This window comes from Microtus oregoni, unplaced genomic scaffold, assembly GCF_018167655.1.
Source record: "Microtus oregoni isolate MIOR12 unplaced genomic scaffold, Mior012 000079F_ref0000094, whole genome shotgun sequence".
Lineage (NCBI taxonomy): Eukaryota > Metazoa > Chordata > Mammalia > Rodentia > Cricetidae > Microtus > Microtus oregoni.
The window spans coordinates 3,006,265-3,018,330 of record NW_024544537.1 but is presented as its reverse complement, the minus strand read 5'-3'; the positions used below and the strand labels follow the sequence as shown (position 1 = coordinate 3,018,330).

The 12,066-nt window shown below is 34.1% G+C and overlaps 1 protein-coding gene across 1 annotated transcript in view; it reads left to right on the top strand.

Moving 5' to 3' along the window:
• Window positions 1-12,066, top strand: part of Dmd (dystrophin) — a 1,759,261-nt gene that overhangs the window by 333,437 nt on the left and 1,413,758 nt on the right. The window contains exon 12 of the mRNA XM_041642825.1: window positions 8,881-9,060. Within this exon, the coding sequence (XP_041498759.1) occupies window positions 8,881-9,060 (180 nt within the window). The remainder of the gene's footprint in view (window positions 1-8,880; window positions 9,061-12,066) is intronic.

Sequence of the window (12,066 nt, the reverse complement as noted above, 5' to 3'; positions counted from 1 at the left end):
TGCTTCCAAATACATGGCTCCATGATGTCCTGAACGAATCATTTTGTCAGCAGAGATTCTCTCTTCTCAGTTATGTCTAAATTTGTGGAAAGTTGACAAACCCAATGTATATGGGTACTCTGATGTGTTTATTGTCATGTCCTTAACATTCAGAATGAATCACAGATATTATGCATTGGATAAGTAGTTACTATGTAGTACCAGTCAGAGAAATCTGTATAAGAAAGACCGTAGAACACTTAATTCAGAACATTGGAAAGATAAGATTTGTTTGGCCTTAGAGTTACTATTACTATATAGCAAATAACTTTAATTTTTTAAAGATATGTGAATTTTATACTTATATTCATGGGTTTTGTAGTTCGCTATGACTATGTACAGAATGGAATGATTCATCTCTGATTCTCAATATTTAGACTCTTAGTAACTAAATGAGTTGAAACTAGAACAACCTGAAAGTACTCTTCCATTAATACCTTCTTGTACCTCAGCTAGGAAGATCTGTGGTTTCTGACTAACCCTCTTTGCTATTATTGTCTTTACTGTCATCATAGCATGAGTGCTTTGGGTAGTCAGAATTCACATAGAGAGTATTCCTGCAACTGAGACTTAACTTAAAACTTTATTTTGCATCATTGCTTTTCTACTTGGTTGAGACAGTCATAAATCTGCTCAGATTCCACAAACGGCAAATAGATTTCACCTTATTACGAAGCAGTATCAAGGCCAAATGATAGCAGAACATCTGAGATACATGTATTTGACAGTCATATCCTGAATGTATTCTATGTCAGAATACTTTGTGTATTTTTATAATAATAGATACCAGTTCTAATGCTTCATGCCAGTAACTTTATCTCTGATTAGGTTTACCAATCAATTAAGTTGTTAGCAACTGAGTGACAAAGTCCAAAGGCTATAAAGTTAGTGTATCCTCACTAGCATTACACGTTTAAAGTTCTTTCAGATAAGCTACTTGGATTATTTTACAAGAGGTACTTGAGGTCTAGGAAAATCTATGCATGTCATATATAACAGGTATTACATACCACTAGTGGCTGCTTTTAAAGGAGCACTAAAGCATCTAGACTCAGGTTGAGACCTCTCAAGCTCTTTCCAAACTCCCCATATCATGTAAGTGATGTGTGACTATGATGAAGCAAAGTGACTCTGATTCCAAACTGTCATTTCCAACCATCATATGCTACTATGTGGCATTTGTGAATAAAAGACTTTCCCAGACTCAGGACGATGAAAATTCTGTCTTAGTGAAGTCTCAATAAAATCTCAATGTGATTAAAATTCATATTATGTCACCTTTGCTATGAACAAACTGAAAATATGTTTTGTATGAGTCTTATCATTTGATAGTTTAAGCCAATTAACAAAATCTGACAGCTGGTCTAGAATCCGAGGTAAAATTCCCCTGCTGACTCAGGCAGTGAATAAGAATTTAATGTTCATTAAAATATGTCACAATCTGAGACCCAAAACAGGTACCATCTGTTACCAGTTCCTACTACATGCCTAGGTAGAGATTCAGTGTTCTAAAATTCTCTTTTATTTATAATCAGAATAATTTCTTTTGAAATATTATCACTAATAAGCAGTGTAATTTCTGAATATTTTTGTTAGTGTTGTTATCTTTGAAGTTTGGTATTTCATTTCTTCCAGATCTGTGATATATATGTGTATGTATGAATATATATGTCTATATTTTTCTGATCCAAATATTAAAAAGAGAAGAGGAAACTCAGGCTTTAAGAGGTGAATTCTAGGGCTTGTATAACTTATCCAAGTAAAGCCCATCTCAAGAAGAAATCTGTTCTGGAGAATGTTGTTGTTTGTCAGGGAAGGACAACAGTGGGAAATATGGAAATCCAATAATATATCATATAAGGTTTTCAAAAGGCCATTTATTTACCTGTGCTATTGTATCAGATGACAGGAATGTCATGTATATGAAGGCTCAGAAAGTCTTTGTGGAAGGTGCTGCTTTATACTGATTTGGTGCCCTGATAGCAACTCCTCTGATGACTCTCAATGAAATCATTTTAGCAAAATTAATGCTTTCAAAAATGTGTTTCTTAGGTCGACGATTTCAGCATCACTTCAAACTTGTATTCTTAAAAATAAAATAATTATAAATTCTGTGGTTCTTCCCAGGTGTGCTGACTTGTATATGCTACAAGGAAGGGCTAGGAATCTATACTTTCAGTGAGCATTTTATATGATTCTAATATTCTCTGAAGTTTAGAGACCCTGCAATCAACCAACATACTTCAGTAAAGAAACTGGTGATTGGAATAGAATGGACTGCTTTATATATTTTGATAAATCACTGCAGAAAAAATAAATGCATCATTCAATCCCTTCAGTATAAGAGAAATTGTGCTAGCATTATACTTGTGTGCACACTCCTGATGAAAAGAGAGTGAAAGTTTCCTGTAGCTTTTGTAATTGTATATCCTGTTTCAAATTCAATTCATCTTCTAACCTTGACCAGGTAGACCTTGTCTGCTCTCATCTTACTGAACAGCATAATCTGTCTCTTTTCTACATTTACTATTGCCTCAACCTGATTTACTTTCGTTGGTTTCCTGCTTGCTTTAAAGGCAGGTCCAGGTGCTGAGCTTTTGTGAAAATGCAATGTTTATTTTCTTTTATTATTCTAGCCTTGTGTAAGCTTTCCAGGGTTTTCTTTTGCTTAAATATTCTAAAAAATTTGCTTGTGTGTGCATATGCACACACATATGTTAGTATGCATATGTGCATGAATGTGGCACAGCTTGTATGTAGTGATGAAAGAACAACTTTGTGATGTTGGTTCTTTCCTTCTATTTCATGTGGGCTTCTGAGATTGGATTCAGATGTTCGGCTATTCCTGAACAAACGTTCCGGAAGTAATCTATATGTCCTTAGTATTGACAGACTTAGACTTAACTCCCTATTTATATATTTTCTCTTGCTTCGATTTTTTAGAGAAAAATAAACTATAATTATTTAGTGTGTATATATACATTATATTCAAGATTAAAATATCTTGTGAGCCAGGCATGGTGGCTCTTGCTTGCAACACTATCAGATGGGAAAAAGTGATAAGATCACTTCAAGTTCTACGCTATCATAATTTATTTAGCAAATTATAGGATAGTATGAATTAAGGAGGCCCTGAATATAAAATCCAAATATGGCCACACAGAGAGATAAGTGTAATAATAATATAAATCAAACAATTCACCTCAAGGATACACAGAAGATGATAATTTAATACTTATGATCAAACACATCTGGTATTGCTACGTATTTATTTTCACTCCAACTACTAATAATTATGAAAGAGTTCTTTCAGAAAGTGTAAGGTAATGGAGATAAGACAAGGAGAAGGGAGAGAGAAGGTTTGGAAATACAGAGCAACAAAAAAAGAGGGAGAAGAAATTGAGTCTAAACAACTATTTTGCTACAATCATTTTGTGTGTGTGTTTGGTTTTTTAAGACAGGTTTCTTTGGAGTTTTGGAGCCCTTGCTGGACCTAGCTCTTGTATACCAGGCTGGCCTTGAACTCACAGAAATCTGCCTGACTCTGCCTGCCAAGTGCTGGGATTAAAGGTGTGTGCCACTACCAATCATTTTTAAAAACTCATATTGGGCTGGTTATATGGCTTAAAAGTTAAAGATTCTACTGCCTAGCCTGAAGATTAATCCTCATGACCTACGTAGTAGAAGGAAAGAAATCATCTCTGCAAATTGTCCTCTGAACTTCCATATGCAATTGGTGGCACAACTTTATACATAGAAACATGTATGAAGAAATGAATAAGTAAAATATTAAATGAAATTTTAAACTCATATCTAAAATCTACTGAATCAAATTCTGTTTAATTTATAGTTTTGTCATATAGACGTAAGTTAAAATTATTGATTACATAAATACAATGTTTTTCCTTTTTTTAAGATTTATTTTTAAATACCAATCCAAATTCCCACTCCCTCCCTTCCTCTCATTCCCTCCACATAACCTTCCACCCCACTGCCATTGAATCATAATAGAGGGTAAGGCACATTGCTTTGTGGAAGGTCCAAGACCCTCGCTACTACATCTAGGCTGAACAAGTTTTACATCCAAAGAAAATAGGATCCCAAAAAGCTAGTACATGCATTGGATATAAATCCCAGTACGACTGCCAGTGGCCCCTCAGTGTGCCCCAGTCATACAACTGTCAACCACATTCAGAGGGATTAGTTTGGTCCTGTGTTTGTTCATTCCCAGTCCAGTTGGAGTTGGTGAGCTCCCATTAGCTTAGATAAACTGTTTCAGTGGATGAACCCTTCATGGTCTTGTTGACCTTCTACTCTCCAACTGTACTTTGGGAGCTCAGTCCAGTGCTCTGATGTGGGACTGTGCCTCTGTTTCCATCTGTTGTTGGGCAAAGGTTCTAATTATATTTAAGGTAATCATCAGTCTGAATACAAGGCAAGACTAGTTTGGGCACCCTCTCCTCTATTGCTTAGGGTCTTAGCTAGGGTCGTCCTTGTAGATTCCTGGGAAGTTTTCTATAGCCAGGTTTCTTGATAACCCCATAATGGCTCCCTCAATCAAGATATCTCTTTCCTTGCTCTCATTTCTGTCTTTCCTCCATCTCAACTATCCCATTCCCTCAAATTTTCCTCAACTTTCCCCTTCTCCCCTCCTCTTCCGCTTCTCCCCTTCCTTCTACCCCCTGCCCCCATACTCCCAATTTTGTCAGGAGACCTTATTTGTTTCCAGTTTCCAGGTGGGTCTATATAGGTTTTTCTTTGGGTTCTCCTTATTACTTGGCTTCTCTAGGATCAGGAGCTATAGGCTCAATGTCCTTTGTTTATGACTAGTATCCACTTATGAGTTAGTACATATCATATTATTTTGAAGGGTCTGTTTACCTCACGCAGGATATTGTTTTCTAATTCCATCTATTTGCATGCAAAATTCAAGATATCGTTGTTTTTTTTTTTTTTTTTTTACTGCTGAGTAGTACCCTGATGTGTAAATGTACCAAACTTTCTTTATCCATTCTTCAGTTGAAGGGCATCTAGGTTGTTCCCAGGTTCTGGCTATTACAAATAATGCTGCTTGGGAATATACCCAAAAGATGCTCAATCATACTACAAAAGCATTTGTTCAAGTATATTCATAACAAAATTTCTTTGTAATTACTGCTTCAATTTTACCTTTAGTGTTATTTCTGTATTTGTACTTTTAAAAGTGACTTTACTTTGATTTTTGCAATGTTTGCTAAATGCTTTTTATTTGCTTTAATGTTAACCTAGGAATCTTAGTTACATTTAATTAGTCAGAACTAGGATGCATTTTTTTCTCAAGGCTTAAGGAAGAATTTTAAGTAGCCATATGTGCAGGTAAAGAAGATGCACCCACTTTTGAAGTTCCCAATAAAGTCTTCTTTAAACATGATTTTCAGATTCCCCTAATAAAATATTTAAATCATTGCATATGTAGCTTTAATAATAGGTGCACCTTCTTTATCTGCACATATAGGCATTAAAAATCTTCCTTAAGCTTTGAAAAAATAAGCCACTGATGTGTATCCTTGCCTCTTATCATTTAAATGTATATGTCACACCCCTTCCAGGAAAAAAATTAAAATGAAAAATAATATCATGCCATGAAAATTAAGAAACTATAGTTTCTTGCACCAAAATAAATACATGACAAAATTTAAGAGAAAACAATGAAAATGAGATTCGTTCCACAAAATAATTGTAAGGATTTACTGTAGAATTTAAATTTGGTTTTCAGTTCTAGGTAGGTAATATAAACTATAGCTTTACAGCTTGAGTATGAATTTACTTAAATTTAATGGGAATGTAATGTGATTTTAGCAAGAAAATTCCTCAAACCTATGTAGGACTACAGTATGACATTGATAGCATTGATATGAATTTAGCTTATATCTCAATTCACATTTCAGATTATAATATTTTTGAATGGAGAAAATAGAAATGATTAAGAAAAAAATTAGAAATTAGCTTTACAACTTGTGCCTTTCCAAAATATGGCATAAAGGCTGCATAAAATCCTCCAAGTGAAACAGCTTCTAACAAAAGGGCAAAGTAATTGAAAGAGACACTAGAACATTCTGCACTGCAGAGCTATCAATGCAGGTGGCATGCCAAAATAAGCTGCATAAAATTTCCCTTATAGGGGGTTGTATTGATTACTCTGTGCGCATGAAACTTTGGTCTGTGACATTTGGTCCATCTGTTTCATGATAACTTCTTGGGTCATATACAATGTTAGTTATTCCTAAATAACCCTGTATTTGATTTAGAAAGATATCACAGTTTGGTGTATAGTTATGGTACTTGCTACTGCCAGAAGAAATGGAGCTGTAAAAAGACTGTAAAATGATTTTATCGTTCTTTCTCCTTTTCTATGTTTACAAACACAGACAGAGACTAGCATTTGATTACAGAAAATTTTAATCCTCTATGTGAAGGGTGACCTTAGTAGATAATCTACTGATTTCACACTTTGTTTATCTATTCCAAAGAAACCTGAAGGCAGGTATAACCTTTTGCATCAGTTTTGAAACAATGAAAAATGTAACAATTGCTTAATATAACACACAAGTAGCTAGAAAAGAAGCAAAGACATTTTGAAGGATTTGATTCATATTCAGTGACTTAAGCTCTTTTATTTAATCGGGCTAATTAAATAGTTTAGAAGACAGCAACTCAAGAACTGAGAATTGGATACAGTGGTAGAGCACATGCCTAACATAAATAAGAAATGTGTGTTTAATTCCCAGGGCCACCTACACAGGAAGAAAAAAAGCAAATAATGGCACAAATAGCCACCCTTATTTGAATAATGGTTACAAACAAACATTGAATTTAGGAAACTGTAGAACAACACATTTCTATTAATGGATAAATAAGTGTTAAAATTGTGATAAAATCAAAAAGAAAAGAGAAAAAAAAAACAATACTTCAGTTTTGGCTGAAAGAACATGGCGTTTCCAAGTTAAAGAGCCCCTTAAGCATTCACATTTTGTCCTCGCAACAATGATCCTGACAAATGATGGCATTCATTTGAATTTTATCAGAAATTAAGAAATTTGCCAATGGCGAAGAGCCATGTATCTTCAAACATTAAAAAAATAAAGAAGAGTGTACACATGAATTTTATTCTGGGGTGACTGTTTTTTCATTTGGCATTCCTTAAAATATGTTAAAGTGAACTTTTAGTTTTTTTTTTTTTTTAAATCTATATCTGACATTTTGATTTTAGTCTTTAGATTTCTAAGAGAGTCTATATAGATTGTGTTTTTCTACCTGGAGTTCTATCTACCTTGACACTGTGCAGCTGAATTTACATTTTCTCAGCTATTCAAAGGGGCAAAGAAAGGCTTGCAAACGTGATTGGATTATAGTATTTCTTTTAGTACAAGGAAGAGGTTATTTGACTTACTGTTCCAGAGGGCTAAGGGCACAGCATAGTGAGGTGTAAAGGCGTAAACGAATGCAGACAGATTGTAAAATATATATATATATATATATATATCTATAGCTTTAATGTAGAAATAGACTTACAGAACCACCGTTCCCGTGGAGACCAGGAAAGCAGAAACAAAAGCTGGGAGCATGCTCACCAAATTTATAGGCAGACATTAGCCTGAGGCGAACACGCCCCCCAAGGGGCGGGACTTATCCCTACAGTGAGGAAGCATGGCAGCAAACAGGAGTCATGGCACCTAGAGCAAGGTAGGAGCTCTCACATTCTGAAACCCAAACACAAAGAGAGAAAACTGAATGTGGTGTGAGGCTTCTCCAGTTACATACTTTTGCGAACAATGCCACATGTTCTAAACCTCCTCAACAGTGCCATTAGCTAGGGACCAAGTGTTAGATTACCTCAGTCTGTAGAGGACATTTCTCATTCAAATTGCCACATTCCACATCTTGGTCCCCATAGGTGTGCAGCTATATCAGAATGCAAATTGTGTTGATGTAATTTTAAAAGTCTCCATAGTATTTCACAATTTCAACGTTGTTTAAAGGCCCATTGTCTCTTCTGAGACTCAGGCAATCATTTATTTTATTTTATTTTACTTTATTTTATTTCATTTTTTTTTTAGGTTTTTCAAGACAGGGTTTTTCTGTAGCTTTGGAGCTTGTCCTGGAACTAGCTCTTGTAGACCAGGCTGGCCTCGAGCTCACAGAGACCTGCCTGCCTCTGCCTACCCAGTGTTGGGATTAAAGATGTATGCCACCACTGCCCGTATTTTTTTCAGGCATTCATTTAATTGTAATCTCCTGTAAAATAAAAAGTGCAAATCACATACTTCCAACATATAGTAGCATAGAATGTACTTTATCATTCCAATGGGGTAAATGGGTACATACTAAAGAAATACTGGACCCACACACTGAGACAATGGAGATGTTCTATGGGGAACTCACCAAGGCCAGCTGGCCTGGGTCTGAAAAGGCCTGGGATAAAACCGGAGTCGCTGAACATAGCAGACAAGGAGGACTACTGAACTCAAGAACAATGGCAATGGGTTTTTGATCCTACTTCACATACTGGCTTTGTGGGAGCCTAGGCAGTTTGGATGCTCACCTTACTAGACCTGGATGGAGGTGGGTGGTCCTTGGACTTCCCACAGGGCAGGGAACCCTGATTGCTCTTTGGGCTGAGGAGGGAGGGGGACTTGATTGGGGGAGGGGGAGGGAAATGGGAGGCGGTGGCAGAGAAGAGAAAGAAATCTTTAATAAATAAATAAATAAATAAATAAATAAATAAATAATAACATGAAGAAAAAAAAATACTGAACCAAAGCAAGACCCGAGTAAGACCCATGATCGTTCTTGTTTTAACAGGTGCTGAAAATAGATCTAGAAAAGAAAAGGCAAACCATGGAAAAACTCAGTTCCCTCAACGAAGATCTCCTTTCAGCACTGAAAAATAAGTCAGTGACTCAAAAGATGGAAATCTGGATGGAAAACTTTTCAAAACGTTGGGATAATTTAGCACAAAAACTAGAAAAGAGTTCAGCACAAGTAAGTGATGTTAAGTATTATATTGTAAATTATGTTGGAGATATTTGAGAACTACATTAAGAAAAAATATTTTGATTCCCTCAATATATGTCATGAGTTTAGTTCTTTTCAATTCTTCAGTTGAATTTAAAACGTGGTTAACTTGTGTATAGTGTCATTGGAGAATTGGGGAGAGGCAGAGGTATGTGTGCGAAGTGGATAATTTTATCGCTGTCCTACTGGTTCCCTAGGAATGGAAAACTGAATGCTGGCATAATGAAACAACACATTTGGGAAATGTATCGTCACTGTCCACTGTGGCATTGCTTTGGCTAAGTTACACAAATATATTCATTTAGATAGAAAAATAAGGAAGTCACAGTAACATTGTATTATGAGTTTAAGTTGTGAGTTTCCACTATTGTAATTTTTTTTTTGATTTTTCGAGACAGGGTTTCTCCGTAGTTTTTTTTTTTTTTTTGGTTCCTGTCCTGAAACTAGCTCTTGTAGACCAGGCTATTGTGATATTTTTAAGGAAATATTGGTATTTTGAAAATTCTAAGATAATAGTATAATTGGTTGATATTCAAAAATATGTACGATAATATTTAACATAATCTTTTCCATTACATTTCAGCATAAAATTTCTTGATAATTGATCACAACTTATACCTCATTATATCATGTATATACCACTATTAAAATAATGACTAACCTTAATAGATTTTAGGCAGGTATTTCTTCTAGTGCGAGTTAAGTACAGAGAATTTGTCTTCCTGAGACTTGATAACTGATATGCAGAACCTACAAATATTTGTTGAAAGATGACAAAAATAATTAAGATAATGTATCCAAAAGTATAATTGAAGAAAATTAACAACCCACTTTCATGATTTTAAGTTACACTTAACATCTTCCTTTCAAATTAAAATTCATATTTAAAATATAAAAGGAGTAAATATATAAACATAATTTTTCATGTTATTAAAAATAAACATTTCATTTGTCTTCCATAAAATAAATTAGGTGAATAGTCATAATTTTATTACTAATTCTTTTATTGTATATGACCTGCCTATGGATGTTTTGCAATATTATAGGTTTCTGAGAACATGAAGCATTAGTAAATTTGAAAAGTTTTAATTCAGAAATACTGTCATTCCTATATGTTCTCACTGGTTTCATAAACCATTATAGCAAAAACTCTTAGATACAGTATTGTAAAGGTCAGGGTTATTTGATAAAACCGGGTGGAAAGATACAATTTTCACAAACACATTTTTAGAAGCATAACTTTGCCAAGAATTTTTGACTTGTCCTATAACAACAATATGCCTAAAGCTGTTCATGCATTTCTATTTTTGTTTTTCCTCAAGAACTTTTCCAAAATCATGTAATCACAGAGTCAACTCATGTTAAACTTGATAAAAAAAAAAGCAATATAGGAAAATAGAATGCTTTCTGTTCCCAAACATTGCAAGAATAGTTACTATTTGTTGCATGAATACTTAAAATGGGAAAGGAAGGAACAAGAAACATGCCATTAATTGACTTCTGTGAAAGCACCAATGATTATGTCTTTAATTAATGCTTTTACAAATGTGCATGCTGAGATAGGAAGAGTTTGTATTCTAATGCCATGACCCTAATAAATATATTGTTATCTTTATTTTAATTATGAAATATGATCTGCATTTCTGTATAATTAATAAAGGAAATTAAATATAATTTAACTGATTTGAATCATCATCATAGCCATTTATCTAAAATCATATATTTTGGATAAGATAAGCGAGGTGTGTGCTTTGTAATTAATATGGTAGAATATATTAAAAGTTGAGTATGTGATGATTTGATATAGGAGCATCTGTCTTGTTAAATTCAAAAGCTTCCAGTCTTTATTTTTTAGCAAGGTAACTTTCTCCTTCAGAAAACGAAGAATGCTATGACTCATAAATTTTGATATCACAGTTTTTTATTTCTGCACAGCTAATGACTATTTTTGAGATAATTTCAACTATGAGCATATATAGCCTAAAAATAACACTAGAACATTTGTAGTTCACCTGTCCTTGAGCATAAAAGTTGATGTCTATGCTGTATATGTTTGTACCTGAATTCAAGATTTAGACTGAGTTAATTCTTGCAATTCTCCCAAAGAGAGAAAGTGGCTATATATATATATATATATATATATATATATATATATATATATTCAGTGTTATTTTATGTTTTTTATTACCAATTTAGAACTTCTAATGATCACATAAGTATCAAAAATCATGAGTATACATGAGCTATCTTTTCCAGCGCACCCACAATACAAATGAGAAGATTGTAGCTATAAAATGGCTTATTGGTGCGGAGTGCATAATGCTCCTAGAGAGTCCCCATGTGCGGTTTCCATCACCAACATCAGGAAGCTCTAATCCCCTATAGACATGTGGATACAAGTGATGAAGTTAGGGTTGGTTAGTTACTCCCTTTCGTAGGGATTTTAATCAAAAATAATTAAAGGTTCTTCTGTTGACAACACTTTTAATGATTCCAGAATGTTATCCAAAATTGACAATCCAATTGACAAATTAAAGAATATATAAATATTTTACCATAAAGATCAGTACAATTAAATTAATTCAGTTACTTCACTTGTTTAAGGATTCCACCTTACTTAAATGTGTAGATTAGCCACTCAGAATTTTAGTGAATCTTTTGGCTAATTCTGTAGATTAAAGGTTTTCTTAGACAAATGTGAAGTTGGGCATCAAGCTATTCTGAAAATTAAGTATCATTTTGATACCACCAATGAAAGTAGGAATTTGGCAAGGATTTGTATGTAAGAATGTAACTCAGTCTTGAGCTGTCCTTCATCTACCTACAGTCATTGGAATTACTATAAGCAGTGAGATCTGATTCAGTGAGGCTGAGTTGAAAAGTGTAATATCTTTATTATTTACAAAAAGAGAATATAAGCCGAATTGATCTCTATAGTAACCTTTTTGTCTCTAATGTCTGTTGTATCTGCCT